We start from the raw sequence: 27368 nt of genomic DNA, 5'->3' as shown, positions 1-27368 counted from the left end.
GCCTGCTTCAAAGGCATTCCCATCTAGGCTGGGCTGTCTGGAGGGCTCAGTGAACAACATGTGGTCAAGCAGCCCAAAACAGGCTCTTGCACCCTCACTGTGTGGTTTGGGGTTCTGAGACTTTATCTCAGGGACATTTAAATTGCTCCTGCATCCAGGGCTGATGTGAAGATAAAATAAGGATACAGAAGTGTACATGCTTGAGAAACATGGCTGTCAGCTAGCTTCAGGGCCGGCCATTTGCTGGATCAGCGCAGTCTCCACCTCGTGCAGCAACTGGAAGCCTGCCCACAGTGCTGAAGGGTACCTAGGCTTCCATGTGATGTCTGATGACCGACCGGTGACCAGAAACCAGGAATGGTGGGACTTTCCTGAGTGAGCAGGAGGCCAGTGTCTTCCTGTCTCTAATGCAGGAGTTATCAGCACACAGTGTTTGCTAATTTCACACGTGAAAGTCTATGGGGGGACGAAGGCCAAAGGGAGAGCTGAAAAGCATGGCCCATAACCAACAGCGTGGGTGGAGGGGCAAGGAGTTGCCTCATGACGGCACGCAAGGGCCTTTTCCACCATACGGCAGGGACTCCTTCCAGGTAAGAACCTGCTGAACAGGAAACAGCAGAAACTATGTCCAATCTTACTTTTTTTTTTTTTTTTAAAGTACAAATCTGAGTGGCCCAGACAGAAGAGGTGGTGCAAGCCAGCCATTGGGCCTGAAGGTGGCAGCACTGGGGCTGTAAGATAGCAGAATGGGTTCATGTGGGTGTTTACTCTGACTAGGGCTGGATGGAATATTTGTAAATCCTTGTATTAGAAACAAAGGTATGTGGCCCAGGATTTGAAGGTCGACTCTGGTGAAGAGGAGCGGCAGGGAGTACTGCCTTCTGTGTCTGACGCGAAGGGCAGCAAAGGGCAGCCCTGCATCTCAGGCCTGGGGTCTGGCTCAGCCAGCTGTCACTTACCAGGAGATGGCGGCTGCAGCTTGGGCTGTTTCTTGGCATCCCCTGTGCTGAAGACTTCTGGCGGGGGCTCCTCCCCACGCTCAATTTTGCACTCAAAGGCGAACAGGTACTGAATATACTGCTTTTTCAGGGAACTAGCCGCGCTGCTTGAAGTGCCAACATTTAGGTTGGTTGCCAGCTCACGCCACTTCTTGTTTTTATTAACCTAGCAAAAAAATGGGCAGGATCGTTGGTTTGCAGCAAAGTGGCTTGTTTAAAGCCAGGAGACAAACAAGCACTTAATGTCTTGGCTTCCTTTTTTCAATTTGCCTCTTTTAACCAATGCTCATCACTCCCACTCAGCAGCACACAGACAGCATTACAGTTATAAAGCCATTAAGGAACCTGCCGATGGCTACATAAAAGCCCACTTGCTGGGGTCTTCTGCCTGCTCCATCTCCTAGAGATTTGTATAAGAGCTTCCGGATTCCTGAGTCCCAGGAATGAATGGAGCCCCCACCCCCAACACACACACACACACACACACACACACACACACACACACGCGCGCGCGCGCGCGTGCGCGCACGCCCATACACCTATCCCCACCATCTTTAAAAGGGTGCCTAACACTAACAATAATAACAGCACTATACTTGGATGAAAAAATAATGTTCCCTTCCAGTATCCACCGGATGTGCCCTGGGCCCCTGGCTACATCCTTCCATTGAGCTCTCACTGAGGCTCCCTGAGGGATGGACACAGGAAGTTATCTAGAGCAGGGCTACTGCTCCCTGGCTGGAGTGTTGGCCAGGAGCTTAGTGTCTGGGGCACAGGTTTGTGTGTGTCCTCCGGGGCTTATTACATGAGGCTGAAGAAATCAGCCCTCCAAGAGAGGATGGTGGGGGCATGGCTTCAACTTTTTTGTTCCTATCCAGGAATGGGTTGTGAAATGATAAAGGCATGAATAAAACATAAAGACACAGAAATAGCTCAGGGAAGATGGAGGCTTGTGCCTTTTGATGTGTGCTATGTCGGGTGGCTTGCGATGGTCATCTGGATCCAAACTGTAGCACAAGGCTCCTGACGTGCATTCATTTAGTGCTCAACAGTCACAATAAACACATCTGACAGCAACAACAGGCCCCAGTCCCATATGAGCTATAGCAGCAGAGCTGCACAGACCCTGCATGAGTGGATTCGAGTTGCTCTTTATCTTGGTGATTTGCATTTAGGGGAGACAGAGCAGAAAGGGAGGGGCAGGGCTCCTAGGGAGAGGGAGGAGAGGTGGTCCATCCAGCACGTGACGTGGACTGTGACACACAACTCAGCATGGTTAGGATAGGTTCTAATGGGTCTATCCTAGGCCTCAGTGGGGGGGGGGGGGCAGGTAACTGAAGGGAAGGCCAAGAACAAAGGTTTGTCCTGTAACTCCCAGAACCACAGAACTGAGACACAGAAACCTCAGTGACACTGTGGCTGGCCCTGGACTCCTGGTCCTCCTGTCTCCAAGTATGGAATTACAGGTGTGCCCCATTAGACTCAGTTTGAATTAAAATAGTGAATTTGATTTTTTTATCTGATCCTCATGATGAATTTAGTCATTTCTAAAACACTTCTGGAGTGTTTACTATGAATCTGTAGCAGATTCCAGAAAATTCTAGAGCTGCTGGGGGAAAAACGCTAGCGATCTGGTACAGATGAGGAAACCAAGACCACACAAGTGGGAGGAGAGTCAGGGATCCTAGCCCTCTCCAGCCACCACAGGGTCCTGGGAAGGTGACCTTCCTACAGGCTTAGCTTCTCTTCTGTGAAAAAAAAAACGAAACAAAAATGAAGCATCCCAAAGAAGCCATGCAAAGGCCTTCTGCACACTTGCTCGGCTGAGCGTTCTCACCTGCGCCAGACCGCCAATCTCTTTGACGCAGACGTAGAGGCGAAACAGGTCCAGGGGCTTCTTGCCCACTGCGGGAAGACTGGACACTGGGGAACCCCTCTCTTCCATGAAGGTCAGGTAGCGGTCGACCCACAGCTTCCTCTCCGGCTCGTTCCCCAGCTCGTACACTTTTGTGATCTTCTCCCCAGTGGTGGAGGAAGAAGAGCTGGACTTCTAGCGCCAGAAGTGGGTGGCAGCGGGCACGGGGAGCGGGGTGGGGCGAGGGAAGAAGGTGAGGAAAGAGCAGAGAACCGATAAGCACAAGAAACACATTTAAAGACTATGACTATCCTGCAACGGCGAGGGACAAAGGCTACTAGTTCAGGCACAAATTATACATTTTCTTAAATAACACACTGACTTCAAATAAAAGGGCCCAAACTCTTCATTTTGACACCTCAAAAAACCGAAGTAAAATAAACTCTGATAGAAGCACCGAGTCTCGAAAGGCAAGATTCCAATGAGGTCTCATGTGCTTCTGAGAACCCAAACACTGGCAGTCCAGAGAAGGAAGGTCTGGGGTCAAATTTCTCATGTCTGATGCCATAAAGTCCCCCCACCTCCAGTAACACATTCCCACTTTTTCCTCCAAATAAGAATGACTAATACGTGTCCTTATGAAAACTAGGTCACATGACAGAATAGACACCTGGTGCTTGCTGCAGTGTGCAGGACAGAAACCACAGACAAGACAGGTGTGCTTCGAGCTGCTGGTGTTTGTAAGCTATTGGGCAGCTAAAACTGGCACGGGGCAGCCAATTCTCCCTAGGTAAGGGTTCTGAGCCTCTCAGTGTGGTCAAGGGGTTATCAGACAAGCACCCCAGTGTGGTTAGCGTCCTAAAAACCACACACCAGGCTTGGTAAGTGGCAGCTTTCCTCTACAGGCCATTCTGCCTGTGATGTTATTTTTTTATTTTATTATTTTATTTATTTATTTTATTATTGATGGTATTTAGGAAGGTCTAAATTCAGTCCTCAGTACCGAATGACTGAATAGGGCAGCTGACATGGTCAGAATGGGAAGCAAGTGTGATGTGGGATTCCCCTCTGTATGCTGTAAATACCATCAGTTAATAAACTGACTGTCTTGGGCCTGCACAGGGAATATAGGTAGGTGGGGAAAACTAAACTGAATGCTGGGAGAAAGCAGGCAGAGTCAGGGAGAAGCCATGTAGCCCCACCAGAGTTGGACAGAACTTTAGCTGGTAAGCCACAGCCATGTGGCCACACACAGATTACTAGAAATGGGTTAAATTAATATGTAAGAGTTAACCAATAAGAAGCTAGAGATAAGGGGCCAAGCAGTGATTTAATTAATACAATTTCTATGTGATTATTTTGGGGCTAAGTGGCTGGGAACAAACAGTGTGATCTTTTAGGGTGTGTATCCGATATATATATATATATATATATATATATATATATACATACATTTATAATATCCAAATGAAAAGCTCTTGAATTGCACCCTTTATAAACTTTATTTTCATTTTACTAAGAGAAGAAACTACAGAGCTGACAGCGGAAGTTCACCAGCAACCCTGCAGGAAAGCGGGAGGCCATTAGCAGGTGGCTGCTAAAGGGTGGCAGAGAGCTGTGCTTCTTCTAGGAAGGGTCACTCAAACATAAGCCCAGTGCTTTTAAAAGATGAAATCATGAAATAAGAACATGAGGGAAAAGCATCTTTCCCTATAGTCAGATATATTCCCTCATGAGCAACTGGGAGGCAACGTTTGCCGGTGGTGCTGTTAAGGAACAGTGAAGGTTGTTTAAAGGGGCCCTGAAAGACCTGAGCAGCTCTGCCATGACCTGGAGGTTACAACCCAGCCTCCACTTCCGGCCAGTGCGTGCCTCCCTGAGGACATGAGCATGAGCAGAGGACCAGTGTACAGCAGCGTTTGTCCCTGCCTGAGAGGATTCTTAGGGCTGGAAGCGGACCTAAAATACTGGGGGAGTCTGCATGTGTAGATTTTAACTTGGTCACCTTTGTTTGTCAACCTGTGTTATTCTAATCTGTTCCTTTATAATCAGGAAAGGGCAATGAGTGGTTCGTCACAGGTTTTTTTTTTTATTGTGCGTGTGTATGTTTGTGTTCATATGTATCTGTCTCCACCTGTGTGTGTGTGTGAACATGTATGTATGCATGCAGATGTCCAGAGTCAACAAAGGGAGCAGGAATCACCTGGAATTGGAGTTACAGGTAGCTGTGAGCCATACAACATGGGTGTGGGTGCTGGGCCCTGAAATGGGTCCAAGAGTGCAGCAAGCACTCCCAGCATTGAGCTATCTCTTAAGCATAAAAGGTAATAGTTATTGATAATTTTGCATCTTCCCCGAAGGCATTTTTATGGTTTTTTTGTTTTGTTTTTTGAGACAGGGCTTCCCTGTAGCTTTGGAGCTTGTCCTGGAACTAGCTCTTGTAGACCAGGCTGGTCTTGAACTCACAGAGACCCACCTGCCTCTACCTCCAGAGTACTGGAATTAAAGGCGTGTGCCACCACTGCCCGGCTTCATTTTTAATTGTTTTACCATGCAGACAAAAGCATTTCACATCGCCCAAGAAATGTAGGTGCCTGCGTGGCAATCTCCCAGAAGGCCTGCTGGCTAATCCACACCAAGGCTCAGTTCTCCTGTCACATGCTGGCTGGCTCCTTTGCTGTGCTCTGTCTAGAGCGCAGCCTGCTGCTCTGCAGTGCACTGACAGCGGCTCTCCCACCGACACAAGCTTGGCAATTGTGAATGCACTTACTCGGCACAGCGTCCTTCACACTAATGGTATGCACACTGTTCTATGACAGAAAGTTGTGTAAAAGTCTGACTGTGCGCAGGTAAGAATGAACAACTAGTTACTATAACAACAAATAGCATATGCACTGGACAAAAGGTGTGGCACGAATGTGGTGGCCACAGAGAGGTCACAGGTGAGAGAGCAGCAGTGGACACCTCTCTGGGCCAAGGCTTGCTTGTGAGTTGTGTCAGTGTCTAAGGAAGATGTTAGTGTCTGGAGAGAGAACTAGGAGAACAGAGGACCTGTGTGCTCCCTGCTGCCAATGAACACGGCTCTTCCTCTCTCCTAGACACTGGCTGGCAGGACTATCTGAGGAAATTTCTAGTTTTTAGATCTGTTTTTATTTTATGTGTATATTGCCTACATGTATGTGTATTGTGTGTACAGTGCCCATGGAGGCCAGAAGAGGGCGCTAGATCCTCTGGAACCGGAGTTGCAGATGGTTGTGAGGCATCTTTGAGTACTGGGGACTAAACCCAGGTCCTCTGCAAGAGCAGCCACTGCTCTGGCCCCCAGAGGAGACACTGCCTACGATGGTGGGAAGGGCCTTCAGGAAGACCCTGTATCTTTTGCAGGAGTCCAAGGGCCACCTGGAACTGCTTCTGGGCTGTGAACACTGTATCCCAGGTTCTGAATCCCTTGGGGAGCAGGAAGAATGGACGCTGCTGAAAAATCACAGCAAGATATTCTGATGGCGCCACACACGCTTTCCTCGCATACAGTTTAATTCGGCTCAGACGCGTTTTCTTGAGCCTCTGAGGCACATTTACATTTCAGCAGTCTTTGCCATATGCTTGGTTCTCTGTATATGTGTATGCGTATGGACAAATGTTTATTTATATTTTAGAATGTTTTCTAACAAAGCAATGTTGGTCCAAAGCACACTGTCAAAGCAACCATGGCAGTTCTGTTATTTTGCCCGGCTCATGCCTGCTATTAGCAAAGCTTTTCTGGGGACACTACTTGAGACCGGTTTCAAGCACCAACTGAAGCGGCCTCTCTGCAGGAGCAGTTCACTTCTCCTGAATTGCAGGCGTCTGCAGCAACCAGAAGCCCTACGGCACGTGGTCCTGCACTGCACTCCCCTTCCGGAATACCCATCTCACGCAGCAGAGCACACAGCGAGGGCCTAGCACAGGACAAACACAGCCTCTCTTGTCCTTGGTTAGCACTGGAACCACAAGTTTGCTAACAGATTCTTAAACACAAAGCAATTTACGGCATAAAAAAAAGAAGTGAGTGAGTTTTTAAGAAAATTCAAGTATAATCATCAGAAAATGGGGTCAGTACTTTAGTTTACTTTTCTATTACATTTAAATAAAATTTAATTTTTTTGAGGTGGGGCTTGCTATTTAGCCGAGGCTAGACTCAAACACGATTCTCTAGCCTTAGCCTCCCAGTCTGAGATTATAGGCCTGGGTCACTGTCCAGCTAGAAGACAGAATCTGGGGTAGGAATTCTGCACGGGCCTCGCTGGGTAAGGGGCATCGCTGGGTAAGGGCAGCTTGAGCAGGAAGCTGGAACACAGCAGCCTCTCTGTCAGCTGTGACTCCAGGACCAACAGTAAGTGTTTTCTCATGGTGCCCAGCCTATTAAGGTCTTCATTTTCACTAATTATTCTCAATTATTATCTTAAGTTTTAAGCATTACCATTTTCTACAACTGAGCCAATATGCAAACGTTTATGTAAATGTATCTGGACTCTGCCCATTCATTTAGCATTGTTAATTCATATGCTTTTCCTGTTACAAAGAGAGAGAAAGGAAGGAAAAGGAAGAAGAAAAAAATTCCAAGGTGGTTTACTGAAAAACAAAATAACCCCCAAACACACAGTATTGGCTGCCTTCTGAGACTCAAAGCCAATGGCACAGCACCTAAAAACAAGGGGGTCCAGCTCCCCCTTGCTCTGATCTGGCTGGAAGTGGGCCACGGCTCACTCTGAAACACATCTTCAGGGAAGGGGATGCCCGGGGCGCCCTTCCTGGCTCTGAAAAGGCAAACGCTGGTTATAGCAGAGTTCCACAAACGCTTGCTACAGCCACCAGCTCTTCAACATGCCGGGCTCTACATGTTTACCCCAGTGGATGGGTAATTAATGGCAGCCTCCTTTCGGGTTTTGATTAGATTGTCAGATCCTGCACAGCCAGGGTCTTCTTCCCTCCAACCTGCTCTCCTGAGCTGGGCACTTTAATGTAGTATCTTACAGATGTCAGCGTGTTAATTCCGTTTCTTGACAACTTATTTCATGTTTCTAAAAAAAATCTTTTGATTCCCTATATATGAATGTAAAGTAAAAGGTTATAATAACATATTACTTTTTTATTGGTACAGGGTAATATTTTTAGAAGGAATAAAGGCCCAACTTGGAGGTGAAAAGAGCATTTCCTGGTATGTAGACAGCAAATGCTGTCACTTATCTCAAGAATGTTAGCGCCTGTCTTTGTCAGCGACTGACACAGATGCACATGCTTAGCCTAAAAATTCAGATGCACTAACATTTCTATAACTTTGGCCATTTCAGGCACACAATTTATAACTGAAACAGGCCGCTGTTATAACGCACTGTACCTGGTTGCAATATTTATTCATTTATTTCAGGTAAACAGCCTTGAAATAATTTTTTAGATACAATAACCATGACAAAGTTAAACCAGGAGTCAAATGTGTCATTTATCTCCTGGCTGCTTTTAGTTTCCGTGTAAATGACAGCAGCTGGCTTTAGAGAAGCCCTCAGTGGCACACACAGCAGGCACCCCCAGGGCGGTGTCTGAGCCCCTAAAACACCAGTGAGTGCACTCCACGTGGAGGAAGGGTTCCACCTGAGAACAGCTGCTAAGAACTCCAGAAAGAGTATGACACACTCAGATGTGCTGTTAGTAATGAATGATTTATAAATTTCTGCTTTTTCACGGATCAACAACAGAGTCTTATAAAGCAAACTGGCAAGCATTAAAGTCTAATTAATTAACTACCCCAAACCCCTCCATACAAAAACCACGGCAAACAACCAGGGCCACTTACAGGGCTTGACGGAGTCTTGGGCCATCCTGGGCTGCTAATGCTGTCACTCTCGTCTCCGTGAAAGGAGGAGATGCTGGCAGAGCTGGGGGACATCGGGGAAGGGACTGGCAGGTTGCCTGGGGTCGGAGGCTGAGAGATGCCCTGAGAGCTGTAGCTATCCTGCGGTAGGGAAATAAAAAAATGACAAAGGTACAACACACTTTATTTAAAACAATTAAGTACATTCAGTTTAACAGATGAATTGTGTATATACACATACATGTACATACACACACACATATCACAAATGTATATATAAAGACATGCACAAACACACACGAAAACATATATAACAGAGTACTGAAACATTCTTAGTATGGCTGGTCAGTTTGCTGGATGCTGGAAAGGCCACAAAGCTACCAAGCTTACTTTAAGCTTAGATGGAATGCTAAGCATGGGATATATCTTATGCAAAAAAGTAAGAAAGCAAAAAAAGAAAAAAAAAGCCATTTGTCTTATTTAGGAAATAAGGCAGGGAAGCAAACAGTAAGAATGCTGTTGCAGAGTTAGCCAAAATAGGAAGCTCTGAACTATATGCAGAGAAAATGGGTCCAAGTACCCACACCAGGCAATATAAATAAATCCTTTGCTTCCCCAACAGCATCTCTTAGCCAGGTCTCCACCCTTTCAGATACACACCATGGGGAGCTGGGGAGCAGGGTGGGGGTGCGGAAGACGGCAGACAAGTGGCACACAAGGCACACCTATGAGACAGTGTCATCACCGGGCAGAGGACAGCACAGTCGCCCTGCAGGCAGTGACGGCGGCATGCAGGGAGGAGGAAGTACCTTTGACTTGCTCTCAGGCTGGGACGCGCCTTCTTCTTTACTGTCTGCTTTAAGAGGTGTGGACAGTTTTGATTCGCCCGGAGACATCATATCTGCAAGACCCATAGAAGCTAATGGGAAACAGGAGAGAGTAAGGATTACATTGGGGATGGACCAGGGCTTCTGCTCACCTGGCACCCGCACTTCTCTTGAAGGAAGGAAAGGGGAAAAAAGAGTCATGGGATGCTGGAACACGCTGATGTCTGAAATTCTTTTACATGGTTGAGGAAGCAGACCCTGTATAGCCAAGACCCCCAAACACAGGACAGTTTATAGCTCTTTCTCTTTATCACAGCTTAAGAGAGTAGGCGACAAGTAGAGACGGATAGGTGTATGAACTGCTCACGCGGCGGGCGCTGGAAGAAACTGCAGCGTGTATCTGCCGCCTGGGTTCTGGAGGACTTGGGGCTCTATTTCTACAGGTCAAAGATTTGTTTGCAAAATCTCAGCTACTTGCTCTAGTCTACAACAGAGGAGGAAAACCATACAGAGGACTTAGGGGACAGTCCCTAAACTTTAGGGGGGCTGCTGACCCTCAGCTGGCACAGAGCCTGCGTCATCAACCTCTCCAGTTAGTGAGACTTCACAGGAGCTCCTGACTCAGGTCACACTTTCCATCTGCGGCCTGAGATGTGGATGCGCAAGCTCCACCCAGGCCCTAGATAAACGTGCAGAGAACAAGTGACTCACACATCCTCACCGTAAACACCAACAGACACGCTCAGGCGAGCGGTTTCTTTCTAAGGGAGGACTCAGACTATTGAGGACAATCAGGGTGGCTATCCAGGGAGTCGAGCTGAATTTCCATAGAGCCTATTGTCGAGCCTTCCACACAACTGAGCTAGACAGAGGCGCTGCAAGTAAGATATAATAGATGTGTGAAGAACGGGGGCACTGAGGCAGAGATCTGAAATTGCTCCCTGCCAGGATGGCAGAACCATAAGGCTCCATACACAGAACCTGCTTCAGATGCTGCAATGGCAAGTGTGGGCTCAGCCAGGCAGGACACAGGGAGCACAATGTGCTAGAAAAGAAGGGAAAGCAAACCAGCTGAAAAGGCCCCGCAGATCAGAGCGGCCACTACAGAACGAGTACTGCACATATCCGTGCATTACTGTGTTTCAGAAAATAATTAGTTTTAATTACAGCAGCGAGAGAACGAGCAGGCTCTGGTGGGTTAGCTGGCAAGCTCCACGGTGCTAATTTGTTAATATCGTTAGCATCACTGCAGGTTGAGACCATAGGTCCTGCCAAAAAAGCCCACGTGCCCTGGAGTTTACGTCGGCACACTCAACACTGTGCTCTGAAATCCCGCGCTTCCACAGGCACACGGCTGGCTTTGCAAAGCCCATTTGCAGCCCAGTCAGCCCTTAAAGTCATCACAACACACACAAATCATAATTGAGATGTTTTTCTTTTTTTCAAATTACTTTCAATACTTAGACTTTAAGAACTGGAACAAAAAGCTTTTTCAAGTGATGCAGCTGCAGAGGAAAATCTATTGGGATCAGCTAAAAATGTGTTATTTCTGTGAATGTGTGAAACCTCAAAAAAAGCAGCTGAGTGATATTACAGGCGAAGACCGCCTTGCAGAGTGGCTTCCGTGTGGCTTCTCCGCAGGGCCCAATGAGACGGAATTAGTGAGCCTGGACGCTCAGAAGAGGAATTAGCGTGTGCAGGGAGGAAGGGGGCCTGTGCACAGATATTGGCCCGCCCTTTCCCTTCTACACACTGCTCAGGGCAATGGCAGCCAGCGCAATTCAGAGAAGAAGGTCACAACATGCGGCTTCTGCCAAATCCTGCTGCTCCAGAGGTGACAGCTGTTTGGCCAGTTTTCTAAGTTATATCTGGATATTATTTTGGCAGTAGGAATAGCGATATGTTTATGCATTTCACACATTAATGTACACAAAAGTAACTTTAAGCAGAAAGAACTAAGCCAACTGTACTACAATCATCAGCAGTAGTTCACACATATATAATAATCAGACTCCGATGAATAAAGCATACGTGGAATCTGAAATCCTCCAAATTTCTTCATTCTCTATTTTATAGTCTGAAGTGGGCACCCTGGATATGCGGATACACCTGCACCGCCCTACTGCTCTGAGAGACGGGACTGGAGCGGCACTTTCTACACACCACAGATTCTTCTAACTACATGACTGCACCGTCTGTCCACTGTGGATTTTATTTTTCCCTCTACTGAAATGCTTACTTTTGACTCTCAAAGAGCTGCTGCACAGAGCACGTATCTGCCACCCACCAGGGCAGTGGGCTCTCCGGGTCACCGTTTTCCTCTTTCCTCACTGTCAGATACGCCCTCCCTCAACTGCTGATTCTCCAACTCGCAGGAGTCCAGAGTGTGAAGTTCGGATGGGATGGCCAGGGACGACAGCACCCGAGACTACAGCAAGGGCTGCCAGAGCGAGGTAAATGCAGACATATCCTAAGGGCAGGCGCTGGTCCCGCCACGGGGATGTAGGAGCTAAAATGACTTCTTAAGGCCACCAGGGGTCAAGGTCCTAAAGGAGCTGGATTCGTGCATTCTCAAGAACTTAGGGAACACAGGACTTGAGTGAAGCCAACCTGAGTCCTCCAGCTTCTCTCTGCTATTTCCACGGCTGCAGCCACTCCCAGAGGGCAGTGACACACACAAGCTCTTTTCCTTTCTTGGTAAAAATCCTACATTCTAGAGCTATTTTGTCATTCTAAACACCAAAGCCTACTTTGTTCACGAATTGGTTGTTGCTATTTTTTTTATTAAAACAAATCCCTCCCTGTAGCCTAGCCTGGTTCAAAGAGCTCCCTATGCTGCCCAGGCTAGCCTCAAGCTCACTGGGATCCTCCTGATCCAGCATCTCAGGCACCGCCTGCTTGACGGTTGCATGTGTGGCAGAATCCACTGCACGGTGAATAAGCGCATGTGCGAGCTACAGATAGATCTCTGGGGAAGCACCCTTCCTCACAGCACAGCCTTCTGAGGGAGTGCCAGGGAACACGAGGAGGGCATGGCTCCATAGTGTGCCCGGGTGACAGCCTCTGCACTGGCCTCTACAATAGAGGCCAGTGTCTCTTCCAGCCAGGAGCTGGCACACTGATGCGCTTTGGCATGACCTCAGCATGTAAGTCTTCCATCTTACAAAACCTGGCTGACGTGCTTTATCAAGTCCCCTCAGCCTACGTCTTCCCCTGTCCCTGGTCTGCCCGCTTCCTTCCTTGTCCCCAGTTTGCTTGTCTTTTTTCTTTGAGGGTGGACAGTGATTGATCAAGTGACCACTGAGGAGAATGCTCCCTTATCTGTGGCTGTCACATTTGTGCATGTGAAGATCACCCGGGGAGTTTATTAATAACACAGCCTCCTGGACACACCCTCAGAATTCGGATAGGCTCTGCAGCTATAACGGGCACTCCAGGTGCCTTGCAGTAGGCAGTCCTTGGGCAGTTCTGTGGTAGTGCCACTGACTCCTTCTTAAGGGCTACCAGAGCTGGCACTCAGTGTCTAGGTGGGCAAATGATAGGGGCACTTCACTCTTGGGATTAGAATCTGGCCAAGGCTCCCTGCGGGGAGGTTTGGTTATAGCAGCAGATGGGCTCCTACCCTCCGGGCAGCATGGTGAAACACCTGGTTTCTACTGCGTGGCTCCTAGAGAGGCCATCATAGAGCTCCAGGTGGTAGGCTTTCTGGTTGTTGGCATCAGAGATCCTCCTGAAGGCGAGGCCTCATGAGTAGACAACAGCGCATTAAGCAATTACTACAAATGCTAAAACCACCACAGACCCGACTACAGTGCAGGATACACAAGTTCACCTGGAAGTTATTCTTTTGCTCACAATATTAAGTGATTCAAACTTTTTAATTCAACTTGCTAAAAACAAATTTCAAACCTAAATGTGAATCCAGATGCTCCATCACAGGACAATCCCCACTGTTCCCACCCAACAACTGCTGAGATCCAGGAAGAAATGCCTGCCAAATTTACTCTCACACTGTCTCCATTTAAGTCATCACTGCTCACTGAGGTCTGTGTCAATGTTCCTACACAGGAGGGTGTGTGTGTGTGTGTGTGTGTGTGTGTGTGTGTGGTGCGCCTTCTACAACACCATTACCTGGCTCAGTGAAAGGAATGCTGGGAAGTTAGTTACAGGGGGTGCTAACTAACGGAGTCTCAGAAAATCCCACTGCTGGCCCTGCCTACACCTCTCCACCTTCCTCCACAGGGCACCGTGATGGAGGAATGCACTGGGAGTGGGAGTTGATCTCCACAGAGGTGGACGTCACAGTGAACCACTCCCCGTGTGTCGGGGAGCACACAGTTCTGGGGGTGCTGCACTGCTGACATCCTGTCATTCCTGTTCCTCTCAGAGACTAACACTCAGGGAAGACTCACGGGACCTGTCAACAGACACAAGAGATGCTGAACGTCAATACTCCTCAGTTTTTCTGAGTGATCTCTTTCTATCAGGTAGCGTCAGACTCGAAAATGTGGAAATGAAATCATATAAATTGTAGAACAAAACTTGATAAATGTTTAAATTATTAAAAATTCAGTATTTTGAAATGCACATGAAATGCCATGAAAAATATACTGCTATGCTTTACAGAAAGCTGTAAGGATAAATGGTCTTTCACTGAGCAGATTTCCTCTGCATGAAGTAATGAATCGCTGAATTATCTGAATAATAAAATGAAACCCTTTCTATGAGCCCCATAAAACTGGTTCTTTCTTCAGAACACATAGATCTTCTTGGTCAGGGCGTGTGCCATCTGTTTACTAAGAGCGTTTTGGGAGCTCTGGGGTTTAAAGGAAAAGGGAAAAAATGAGTATCACTAACAGTAGACAGAAATTTATTCCAGTTTCAGAAGCAATTTTATCTCAGAAAGCCAGACAGAACACAGGCTGTCCCGACCCAGACCTGTATAGGCTGGGCAGCATTGCAGGCTGTTGGATCTGCAGACTTCATTTTCTGCCATGACCCACCACCTGCCTAACACTGGGAAGGGAGATTTCAGGTATTGGAAACCCTGAGTTTGGACTCAGTTTAGTCTGTGTTTTTCTAAACTTTTAGGAAGTGAACCCCTAGGGCTGGGTGGTTCCGCTGCTCAGGCAGGGAACACACCTGGCTGCTCTGGCCTGTCCTCTGTGACAGAGAGCTCTGAGAGCGGCAGCCGCGCGGTGGGGGGGGGGATTGGAAAGGGGAGGTTAGGTTCCAGGAGACCCAGACACAGAGAGAGCATGGGCAAAGCTATGTAAACGGTAAAGATGAGCACGGGAGCTAAGGCTCACAATGTGGTGACATGTCCCGGAGCTTTGGCGGACTTTCCATCTCCTCCAAGTCCAGTGGAGACGATGGGCGAGTCCTACCCAAAGGGGATACAGCTCAACCAAACGCCAGCTTCTCATTTCTGACATCGCACTCAGCATAGGGAAAGGTGTTGTCCCGAGAGTGCTTCAGCTGCTGGGCCCTGCGACTTCTTCCTCTGCAGCACAGAGCCTGCTGCCAAGTGTCAGTTCTTGCTGCGGGAGCCTTCAATCCTTCTAGTAACTCCCAAGGATAAGGAGAAAGTAGAACACAGTTCATCCAAAGACGCTTGGAACATGGGGATGTAGTGGACAAACCATGACAAACCATTTACATCAAGTCACAGACTAAGCAAGCTTTCTAAAGCAGGGGGTGGACTTAGCCCATGTGCACAGAGGAATTCCCCTTCTCAGCATTTGGGCATTCATCATAAAGCCCAAGAGGAGGAGACGGGAAGATAGGGTGGCACTGATTACCTGTGGAGCTGTTCACCATTGTCGGGGTCATGCTGTAGGGCTGTGCCTGTGTGTTCATCAGGCCAGAGCTGTTGTTCATGGGCTGGCTGTAGGGAGAGCTGGAGGCCATGAGTCCACCCTGGTTCATGCCAGGAAAGCTGCCTTGCCTGCAGGGAAAGAGAACAGGCACACACTCATTGAGCACCTCGTCGGCTGCACAGAACCCTGGCAGTCATCTCGAGATGCAGGGGCAAGGCTGGCCCTTTTCTGAGAGGCTGAACTCTACCAGTTGGTAAATATTCAATATACTGTTCATAAGTTCACAAAGAAGTTACATTTATAATTGTGTCAAGTGTTCTGAGTTATTATTCGCTACGCTTAAGATAAACAGAAGCAGGAGCAAGGAACTTGAGATAAAAACAGGAATTACAAAAGCAGGCAAAATCGATGGCTCTTTTTTTCATTGTCATGTTTGGCACCGGGGGTCAAATCCTGGGTCATCCTACCCCTGCCCTGCTCCACTTGTCCAGTCCAAAACTCCAAGGCAGAGGCAGAAGCCCGGTCCTAATGGCATACTAGGATACATGGATCCATCCATCCATCCATCCATCCGCCCACCCAGCCCTCTCCATCCATCCATCCATCCATCCATCCATCCATCCATCCATCCATCCATCCACCCAGTCCTCTCCAGCCCTAACTCATAACAAGAGCTGACTGCACACACTGGCTAGCATCCTCACCAGCATCCTCATCCTCACCTCACTCAAACCAGAAGTCAAGAAATGAAAAACAACCAGAGTAGTTCGAGAATCCTACTAGAACAATTCTTAGCCCCAAATCTTCTGAAGAATAGGAACGAGAGAAAGTCCTGCTTCCTCCTTGGTCTATTACTTAACCTGCAAAAATCAGGTCCTACTGAAACCACAGCATCTACACAGCATAGAGGTGGGGCTCTGAGACACTGGTGTCAGCACAGCCCTATAAGAGAGGGCTCCCTGTGGCTCTCTGAGACTCTGTCCTGATGCTAAAGAGGTCTAGGAGGACACTGAAGATGTGTGTTTTAAAGACACAGGCCTCTGGTGGCCATTGATGGAGGAACCAGAATATGGCCTCAGGAGGCCACTGCAGAGATCTGGGTGAGAGACGACAGAGTGAAGCGGACACCCTGAAGGAGTTTAAGTTTCATTCTTTTTCTTTGAAGAATGGGAGAGCGGTATTTTAACAGAGGGGCAGCAGGACTTCACCAGCCCTCCAGAACGATCCCTGCAGCAGAGTTCCAACCCTTCAGGTGTAAACTCTCCTGGCCTTGTGCCTCTGCGATCCGGGCTCTGCATCAAGGCCATCTCCGAAGCCTCTCACAGCGTCTTGGCGCAGCTCTTCCTATGAGGCTCTGCACATCCCTTGAGGTCTCACAAAAGCACACACCGCCACAAACATCGTCTCCTTCCACAGCTACTTCATGTCGATGCCCCACTGCTCAACAGCACTACTGTGCGGCCTGCAGACTTAGCCCTTTCTTTCATCTGGTGTCTAAACTATCCTTACTTGCTCTCAGACCAACCAAAACAAATGGAGTTCAAGAGCTCTGACTTCAGAGTATAAAGAAAATGCGAACATGGTCGCTGGCAGTCTGGCTTTTAGTGATGACTAAGGATGATCTCGTTATCTTCAAAGCTGACTGCTTTGTCGAGCCTACTGTTCTGATTTCTATACCATTTATTAGTAACGCACAAAACTGAACGAAGATGGGGAACACTTAATTTTGGGACTTCCACTCTAGTCCTTTCCTGCTGGTGCAGAGTCCACTGCCTGCTCAGCCTGATGGGCAGAGGCAGCAGCGGGTCTCAGAGATGGAGCTTTCCCGAGGGACAGAGATTAGCTGACTTTAGGACATCTATGGATTCTTGATGTGGGATGTCCTTCTGCATGTGTGTTGCTTTTATTGGTTAATGAATAAAGAAACTACTTTGGCCTGTGATAGAGCAGAGTAGAGCTAGGCAGGAAAACTAAACTGAATGCTGGGAGAAAAAAGGCAAAGTCAGTGAGACACCATGGAGCTGCCAGAGGAGAAAGATGCACGCTGTTAGCTGGAATCTTGCTGGTAGGCCATGAGCCGCATGGTAAAATATAAAATAATGGAAATGGGTTAATTCTAGATGTAAGGGCTAGCTAACAATACGCTTAAGCTATTGGGCAAACAGTATTATAATTAATACAGATTTCTGTGTGATTACTTCGGGAGTCAACAGGTTCTGGTATTACGCAATAGTCCACCTGCACGGCACAATTACACAGTCTTCCTCTTGGACAAAGATGAGGTATACACTACATAATAAAAAAAGACCCAGCTATCATCAGTGTGTGCCCACATAAAAGGCCTCTGTCTAACCACACTGTACATAAAGATGCTAATTTAGCATTTTATCTTGAGGTTATCATAACATTAAGAAAATCCTCAATCTATTTACAAGGAAGGCTGCTCCTCTGCAGTGTTAGGAACGGCCACATTGCAAGTCCCTGTTCTACCTGAACACCCCTTCCAGACGACAAGTATGAGGGACAGTGCCTAGCTGTATCTTAACAGAGGTCCTGGAGGTCGGTGAATGCCAGCCGCAGACAGAGACTAATTAACATGCACTGAGGAGTAATCAAAGTGATGGTTTAGCAGCGAGATAATTAAGAATACATATATCTTGCAGGCATTTGCTGAGACCTTTAGTATTTTAGCAGACCTGTCACTCAGCTTACAAAATTAATTTGGGTCTGAGTTCCCCATCCTCTATACTCTGTCTTGGCAGTATTTCCCAAACCCACATACAAGCAATGCACTTCTCTAGGGAACACAAACATAGTCAATTCTGTTTTTCTTTTCTATTTTTAAGACAGGGTTTCCTTCTGTAGCCTAGGTTAGCCTGGAATACACTATATACAGCCCAGGATTTACTTGAACTTGTGGTAATCCTCCTGCCTCAGCCTCCCTAGTGTTAGAATTACAGGTGTGAACCACACACCCAGCTTATCATTTCTAATTTTTAGATTGAAGTTTCTTAATAAAGCTAGGCCATGAAATCATTTAACTTAGTAAAGCGTGACACTGTCTGCCTGTGAGAGCCGAGTCCAGGACTTGATCAGGACCCCAATAACGGCACTCCAGCATGAACAACAAAGAACCCTATGGCTGTCAGCTTTGGTCTGGTTGTTAGTGACAGAGTATAGGTCAAAATAAGTACGATGAACAAGAAAGATTAAGAGGACTCCTAGAGTGTTACATCCCAAGGTCCTCCATCCATACCAGTAAACCGAGGCATCATGGGCAGTCAGGAGTCAGTTTCTTCCTTGTCGTCTTTAAGAGGCCACCAGGTACGTCCAAACTTAATAATGCTAAGCCCCAGGGCACACCCTCTGCATCCCACCACCCATTCCTCCCATCTCCAGGGAAAATTGCTGTGGGCTGAGAAGCCTCACCGTTCCCAGTGCTGTCCGAGAATCCGGCAGGCTGACAACGCAGGCCTCACTCTGAGGGAACTGGGATGTGCTGGGCCACAGAGCTGAGTGGGAACATGACACTGGCCCGAGATGGAACGATCCAGTTTGTTTAGTGTGCATGAAGTGCACGGGGGCAGACACCATGTAGGGCTGAGGGCAGAAGCGAAAACAAGTGGCCCAGACCGACAAGCAGGGGCACAGGTCCTCAGTGTGAAGACAGTCAGACTAGGGCAAGGGACTAACTTAAGTAAAGGGCGCATCCTTTGTCCACGGAGAGTACAAGGAAGATTTTATGGGAGGACATCAAGATGGGTTTGTAGAGATGAACTCTGACCTGGGTTAACAGATGCCCAAGCTCTGGCTTGGGTTTATAACGAGCCCAGCTCCTCCTGATCCAGGATACCAGCCCCAGCTCGCTTTCCTGGCCTGATGCCCATCTGGGAGAAGGTGGTCCTGCCACGCTCTCTTGCCTTTCCCACCCTTGCTTGTCAGGGAGCTTTGAGGAGGAGGAGTCCTAGGTATCAGTGCTCAGCTGTGTTCTTTCTGCACAGACCCACTCAGGACATTGGTCAGAACACGGCACAGAGCCTTGTCCTCCACATGGCTGGGATTGGGCTATGGACTCAAGTCCATTAAAGATTTGCTGTATATTTCATAATTTGATTCACTAAAACTCTTTAGTCCTTTAAGAATTTATGTTTTGCTATTTTTTAATTTGAAGATTTACATATGCAATTTATAACTTCCATAATAGTTTTGTAACTCTGGAAGACTTAATTGATAATCTTAAAATAACATAATAATATTCATTCAAATTCTCAATTTGGAATAGAATAAAAGGGGCCAAGAATGAAAGTACAGTACTTAGATGACAAAATAAAGGCTTATATCTAATTTCAGAAATAAAAACTCTTATTTCAGCCTTTGAAATCTGTTCTCTTTGTCTTTCAATAACAAGACTTTTCAAATCATAGGTATTATGTTGAAATCTAATTGTCCGAAATCCAAAAGGCGGTCTTATTTAATTCAAATCACCCGCAGTCTACAGTATGGGGAATCCCACTACAACCAGGGGCGTGAGCTAGGGTTCTTTTGGGCGGGCTGGTCTCTTTGACATGTTAATGCACTCTCTCCATCAATGTACTTCCACTTGGGTGGCTGCAGATCCATCAGCAGAATGGCGTCACACTGGCCTCAGAGCAAAGGACAGGAAAAGTGCCTTGCTGGCACACAGCAACACAGGATAGGCACTGTATGAGGAATGCATCTTAACAAGGACAGCAGGTTGTAGTGTGTGGACATGTGGCACACACCAGTACAGGCTGTGGTGTCTCTGCAGGAAAGCCAGACTAACTTCCCTCTGTATCAGGGCCAACTCCTCCTCCACAGAGGAAGGCTGCTGGTTGCCTTGTCTTGCAAAGCTCAGCTCCTTCAATGCTTGTGTTGTTAGCCATGATGTAGTAACCAACATGACTTCAAAAGGTATCATATTAATATCTGAGCACAGATGACTTCTGTGGCTCTGGTGTTAGTATTAGAATGTAGGGACACACGCTCACATTTTCTGTGGCCCTGGTGTAAGCATCAGAATATAGATATACATGCTCACATTCCTGATACTCAGTAGAACCTTCTAGTCAAGCCCAGTAAGGCTTCAAACTGATCAATTTTACCACTTATTTATTTCTAAAAACTAAGTGTGAGAGTTTTCCTCCTTCTGATGCTTTTGAGTCCACTGGAGCCTTCTCCAGGGACAGCAGACAAAGACCAGCGCATGGCCCACAGCACAGCTGCTTCTCCCCAGTTTTAATGGTGAGGCTGAAGCAGTAGTGTATGGGCAACCACAGGGTCAAACAGACTGGAGTACTGTAGAGGGCTGTGTGGAGCCGCACCTTAAAGATGGCACTGGCTTCCACCCTCCCTGATCCCAAAAGTGAGCGCTCTCTGATAAACAACTCCTTATTTGGCTGAGGCCGGACCCTTGCGACCATCACCCGATGATTGCAAATTGCTTGTGTGAGCGTGGACCAATGAACAGCGCCCAAGTGGCTATCCAGGGTTGGTAGCCCAGGCCTACTTAAGGGCTGGGGGAGGTTTGCCTGAAGAGAGAGAGAGATTTCTTCGATTGTCAAAAGTCCTGAATAAAACTGCCTATAAGAAGAGCTCCGGTGTCGCGTCATCCTTGCTGGTCGAGGTACCAGCACGGATGCTGCCTATCCATGCTGCCAAGGCCCCAGGCCCCAGGCAGGTACACGGCCCATGTCCTCTTCAGCAGACGAAGGTAGAGAGCTTAGCCCTCTGCAGGAAGGGCGCCCTTGCTCAGATACATGCTCACGTTCAGTTTCTACCAGAACAGCTGTTACAGACTACGGAATGCGCAAAGCAAGCGTTCACCCCTTCACCAAGTTTAGGGACAGCACTGCACAGGCTGAGACGGACCCTTGCATCCTCCCTTGAATTCAATGGTGACCTTCTCTGCTGACCTCAGGGGATTCAGTGTCCTCCACCATAAAATAAAGGGCAGAGAGTGAGCAGTGTCCACAAACCCGGCTCCAGACTCTGCCACCCTCTGCTGGGAACCCACACAATGGTAACAGGATAAAGATCTTACAGACCAATGCAGACCTGTGACACAAAATCTGAAAGTTTAGACAATGCTGGGGGTGCTGTCATTGAGGAAATGAACTCCATCCAACCAGCCTGGCTTCAAAAGGCCCAGGAAATTGTCAGACTTTTGTACATTGAAGTTGTGATTCTTCCTTGGAAGAATTTCTAAGGAAAAACAAAAACAAACCCTAGGTAATTCCCAAGTACCCAGACCCACATATCAACTACTGTATTTGGCAAAGAGGCCAGCTGCAGGCAAATGCCAGGTTTTCCTTAAATGGAACAAACAGTGCAGGACACACTGTGGGCTGAGGACACTCGCTGGCTCACACGTGTGCTGGGCTGAGGACGCTCGCTGGCTCACACGTGTGTGCGTGTGCTGGGCTGAGGACACTCGCTGGCTCACACGTGTGTGCGTGTGCTGGGCTGAGGACACTCGCTGGCTCACACGTGTGTGCTGGGCTGAGGACGCTCGCTGGCTCACACGTGTGTGCGTGTGCTGGGCTGAGGACGCTCGCTGGCTCACACGTGTGTGCGTGTGCTGGGCTGAGGACGCTCGCTGGCTCACACGTGTGTGCGTGTGCTGGGCTGAGGACACTCGCTGGCTCACACGTGTGTGCTGGGCTGAGGACGCTCGCTGGCTCACACGTGTGTGCGTGTGCTGGGCTGAGGACACTCGCTGGCTCACACGTGTGCTGGGCTGAGGACACTCGCTGGCTCACACGTGTGTGCGTTGCTGGGCTGAGGACACTCGCTGGCTCACACGTGTGTGTGTGTGCTGGGCTGAGGACGCTCGCTGGCTCACACGTGTGTGCGTGTGCTGGGCTGAGGACGCTCGCTGGCTCACACGTGTGTGCGTTGCTGGGCTGAGGACACTCGCTGGCTCACACGTGTGTGCGTGTGCTGGGCTGAGGACACTCGCTGGCTCACACGTGTGCTGGGCTGAGGACACTCGCTGGCTCACACGTGTGTGCGTTGCTGGGCTGAGGACACTCGCTGGCTCACACGTGTGCTGGGCTGAGGACGCTCGCTGGCTCACACGTGTGTGCTGGGCTGAGGACACTCGCTGGCTCACACGTGTGTGCGTGTGCTGGGCTGAGGACACTCGCTGGCTCACACGTGTGTGCGTTGCTGGGCTGAGGACGCTCGCTCACATGGGAGCCTGTGCTGTCAAGACCATGGGTGATGAACTCAGTCACTGAAAACATCCTAGAAGCTGTGTCTGTGTCTAGGATTCATGACAAGGCCTCTTGAGGAAGCAGGGGCCAAGGTCTTCCCTGAGCTTCTGGCAGACGAGGCTCAAACAGACGCCATACTCCAGAATAAACCCCATTAACTATGGATGCCCCAAACAACCCACAGCAAGAGTTCCTGAGCACAGCGACTCTTCAATCATTAAGGTGGATGTTTAGGTACCTAGCAGCACACGGACAGTGGGCGCCAAAGCACTTTCTATTACAGATATTTTCCCTCCTTCATACGAAGGACAGCAAGAGAAACAACCTATATATTTGTAGCTTATTCAATGTAGCCGGTGGATTTTAACACTTAGAAGTCACCCTCAGAACTGACACGGTGAGAGACTTTTCAGGCAGGTAAGCTGATACTTTCTCCTGTGAACTTACACTCCACTTGTGAACACCATCATCACAACACCCGCACACAAGCCTTCCTCTCTACAGCACGCTGCTGCCTCGGCTGAATCAGACACACGCCTCCCACCTTCATCAATAATTTGTCCCAGGCTCCGTGCTCTTTGGGAAGCACGAAGAGAACAGTCTAACACACTGTAGCTGCCCAAAGACCAAGCTTTCCCGCCCCCTCCCCAAAGAAACACATTTTCTAAAGCGGCTTCACCTGCCATCCATCAATTAGAAAAAAAAAAGCCAAACTGTGAGTCTGATGCCCAGGGCAGCAAATCATGCAGAAACCAGGGCTCTTGGCAAGGGCTGCAGAGACTTGTAACACACTGCTCTCTCACAGCCGAGTAGGCCTTCTGAAAACCGGGATGGGGGAAGGGGGGAGGGGTGTGTGCTTTGCAAAGCGGGACAGATGGGTGACCTAAATAGAAACAAAACTTGGATTTCTTTCTTTTTCAGAAAGGATACTGTAGCCATGAAAGGCACACCACAGGCAGCAGGCAGGGGTTGCACAGAGCCTCTGCCAGGTGGGGGACGTCACAGTAGTGCCCGCATTGCTCCTCCTCATTTTCTGTTAAGGAGGAGGTGCTGTCTTCTCGGCAGCCCTCGGGAAGCTGCTGGCTGGAGCCGAGTTGATCTTCTCAGGCTGGTTAGCTAACATTGATTTTCTGCCCCAGTGGAAGAGATTTTACTCTGATGCATGCCATTTAAATTCATTTTACACAGCTGCTTAATGTGTCTTGGCAAGGCGCAGGCAGAGCAGCTTTGTGGGTCTAACAGCACTCCTGAGCCGGGAGAGGACAGAGCCTGCCATCGGCAGCAGAAGACAAACACCTTTCTGCTCCACCCTTACCTTCTTCTAGACTCGTGCGCTGACCCCCAGGGAACCATGGGAAAATGCAAGGTTGGGAGAGTAGGTTCCCAAGAATAAGCATGTTTGTCTCACTCTATAGTCACTTTAGCTTGAGGATTATGTTCACAGGAGTCTCTGTTGGTGTGCAGTGAGAACCTGCTTACAGAACTGATGACTCTCCATGACAAATGACCCTTTGCTCTTGCTGTCTGCAGTGATGTGCAGGGAAGAAAGACTACTCCAAAGCTGGAGTCAGGGGTGAGAAGGGATGAGAGTGGAGCCGAGGTTACTGTTCGCAGGGCTGCATCCCCCGCTCCGGCTCAGCTGGAGGCCCATCTCCACTGTCCCTCATTGCCAAGGTCAAGAATGTGCGGACCTAATGAACACACACAACATGACATGCTAATATTATTGCTGAGTAACCCTCAGTACCAGGCGCAGTTTACCGGCGACACAGCTCTGCAGGGGGGAAGAAAGGCCATTTTGCTGCTGTCTACAATTCCTGTGTTGACATTAAGACGAAAACGCCACTGTGGAATGGCAAAAAATTCTTGATTATTTCATCAAATTTCCTTGGTCAATGGTTCCTGGCCTCTTTTGAGGAAGAGATAATAGAAGTTACTGGCTAACGGGCAGGGCAGGCTCAGTGGTACTACGGGCCTCTCCTCTGCCCCAGGGCCCAGTAGCTCTACTGATGGAGTATCCAGGCTCATGGGTACGGCAACACAGCCCTGATTCCTCCACAGAACACCAACAGAAAAGGGGCCTGGGCAGGGTGGGAGATGTCACCGCTTCTGTGGAGGTTCTACTTTCCTTCTCAGGCATGAAGGAACGCAGGCAGGTGAAACCCAGAGAGAGAGGACTTTCATGACCTGCTGTGGGACAAATGCCCAGCTCTCCCACAGAAAGCCCTGGGGGTGTGGCTTCCTACCCATAACGGTAAGGCTGGTGCATCAGGGAGCCTGGCAGCTGCCACAGTTAGGGAAAAAAAACATGGGGCGTCCTCTAGCCTCAGAGTGGCTGGGATCACAGGTGACTTAAAATACGTAGTCTAAAGAAAGATCGAACAACAGCTTGTGTGAATTTGTTCTGAAGCACCAGTCTGAGGCCCTGCCCACATCATTCCACGCATTGGTGTGAGCTTATAGACTGGGGGAAAGGAGCCTAGTCTGGGCCATGAAGCTACCTGGGGTGGGGCTTTGAGAAACTCAACAGAGTGGAGTAAAGGGCCAAGGAGAGAGAAAAGTATATTCTCATAGCTACTATCAATTTATCAGTTCAATATAGTTTTGACTTGAGGTAAATCAAATCAACAAATGGCCACCATTTAAATAGCTGAGACCTAAGTGGGGGAGGATGTGACGCAGGCTTTGGTTAAACACAGAAAACATGCAAGGCTGTGGGGCGGACACTTGGGGTCAGGAGGTTTTAAGTGCACATAAAGAGCTAAGAGAACAGGGAGGAACGCAGGATTTCCACTCAATTCCTCAGAGGAAATGCATCAGTGTTCAGAGCACTATTTGCCCAGAGTACCAGCTTCAGAGGGGAAGAAACGTTTCTCAACACGCGCAAGTGTTCACAGACACAGACACATCTAAATACATGCTTGGTCACAAATACACACAGACACATTTAAACACATACGTGTTCAGATACGCACAGACACACAGACATGTTAAACATGCGTGTTCATGGACACTCACAGACACATTTGAACACACACAGACACAGAGATACACACATACATGCTTACACAATTAGCTTTTATTACTCTTTGACAAAAGTCAGAATTTTCCTGACTTTTGCAGGTACCCTGAGGCCCAGAGCTTCTGGTGTGCTTTTTAGAAAGACAGGTCTGCATCTGACCCTTTTAAAGCAAGTTCATCTTTGCTTCACACATTTTAAAATTATGGAATTTTGAGGTAGGTCAAATATTTAATTAATACTAAGAATTCAGAATAAAACCAAGGACAGAGGGTAAAGCCTTGCTCAACCAGCTTAAACTGTCTAAAATATTATTTTTACTTTAACAACCACATTTTGGTTGGGAGATAAAAATGTTCAGACAATAAAATACAAAATTCCACAATACTTATACTTATTTAGACCAATACACAGTACACACATAGAAGATTCTGATTTTTTTTTTTTCTGAGACAAGGTCTCTCACTACGTATCCCTGACTGGCCCAGATCTTGCTATGGCAGTCTGGGCTGCCCTCAAACTCTCAGGATCCTGCCCACCTCTTGCCTCCCAGCGATAGGATCAATGTGTGTGCTACCACACCAGACCAAAGTTTCTACTGTCTAGAGATCTTACAGTAAAACTGTACACGTTTGAGTATGTGTGCAAGTGCACGTGCAAATGAGTGTGCATATTCGAATTGTATGTTGAAGTGTGTGAATGCATGTTGTTTCTTTGCAATGCCGTAGATTTTAAATAGTTAGGCTATAGTGTTTTCTGCTTAAAACTCTCAAAGTGGAACTGGGCAGACATTTCCTTTTTGCACGGCACGGTTGGTTCCCTGGCTATGGTCACAGGCACTAGTTACAGGCACCTCATCTCCCACAGCGGATGCCCACCACTCAGATTCCTTCCTGGTAGGAAGAAAGCTTTGTCTGTCACCCCTCTGACCTCGCCTCACGTGTAAACACAAATACTGAATACTGAAGGGAGGACGGGCTGGTGTCGGTCACGTGGGCACACGGCCCGACCTGTCTCAGAGGCATACCTGCTTTGTGCTGAGTTTGCAGCAGCCTGCATCACAGCTGCAGCGGCTTCCTGGGCCTTACGGTTCACAGTGGGCATTGGCGGGCCCATTCCTGGCCCTCCCTGCTGAGACATGCCAGGAGAACTGGGGGTGACGCTGCTCATGTTTCCAGGAAATGGTCTGTTCTGCATCCCAGCTGAAGGCATTCGTCCCAGGGGCATAGCACCACATGGCTGGGTTGGCCCTTGTCCATGCATCTGGTTGTTGGCATTGATACCCATACCGGGCCCTGGGCCGCTGTAGCTTGCACTGGGTACCCCACTATATGTTGGGGTTCTGGAGTAGTTGCCTAGACAAAAAGCAAAGACAGGTTAAAGCCTTTTATTTAAACGTTCTTGAAAGCATTTGCTGGAAATATATTCTGTAGAGTGAAGTGCCCAGCATGGGGCCCTGGTCACTGGTCATGCTCTGCACCTGTCACTTCCTGCTGTGCAGACATGGCTGCATTCCCAAGGCACCTGGAGAACCAGCTCAGTGACAGAGAGCCCAAAGGACTATGCGACACTGGGATAGAAAGCCAGTCTGAGAGCACGGTGCACCAAGCTGCCTGGACTCTTGGGCTAGTAATCCCAGCTACGTGGGCAGCTGAGGCAGGAGGATCACATATTCAAAAACATCTTGGGCTACTTGGAGAAATCATGGACAGCTTGACCACCATAGTAAGACCTGTCTCAAAAAATAAAGGGCTATCAACACAGGCC

General features: G+C 48.3%; 1 protein-coding gene across 6 annotated transcripts in view; it reads right to left on the bottom strand.

Moving 5' to 3' along the window:
• Arid1b (AT-rich interaction domain 1B) overlaps positions 1 to 27368 on the bottom strand; it is a 356893-nt gene that overhangs the window by 20698 nt on the left and 308827 nt on the right. For 4 of the 6 annotated variants that reach the window (XM_075950348.1, XM_075950338.1, XM_075950309.1 and 1 more), the window contains 6 exons: positions 26629 to 26956; positions 15330 to 15475; positions 9511 to 9620; positions 8684 to 8842; positions 2836 to 3048; positions 960 to 1164 (listed from right to left, as the gene is read on the bottom strand). In XM_075950348.1, the coding sequence (XP_075806463.1) occupies positions 960 to 1164; positions 2836 to 3048; positions 8684 to 8842; positions 9511 to 9620; positions 15330 to 15475; positions 26629 to 26956 (1161 nt within the window). The remainder of the gene's footprint in view (positions 1 to 959; positions 1165 to 2835; positions 3049 to 8683; positions 8843 to 9510; positions 9621 to 15329; positions 15476 to 26628; positions 26957 to 27368) is intronic. The other 2 variants (XM_075950347.1, XM_075950318.1) reach the window with 1 other exon arrangement.

The sequence above is a fragment of the Microtus pennsylvanicus genome, chromosome 1 (genome assembly GCF_037038515.1).
Source record: "Microtus pennsylvanicus isolate mMicPen1 chromosome 1, mMicPen1.hap1, whole genome shotgun sequence".
NCBI classification, from domain to species: domain Eukaryota; kingdom Metazoa; phylum Chordata; class Mammalia; order Rodentia; family Cricetidae; genus Microtus; species Microtus pennsylvanicus.
This window is presented reverse-complemented; position numbering and strand designations above follow the sequence as displayed.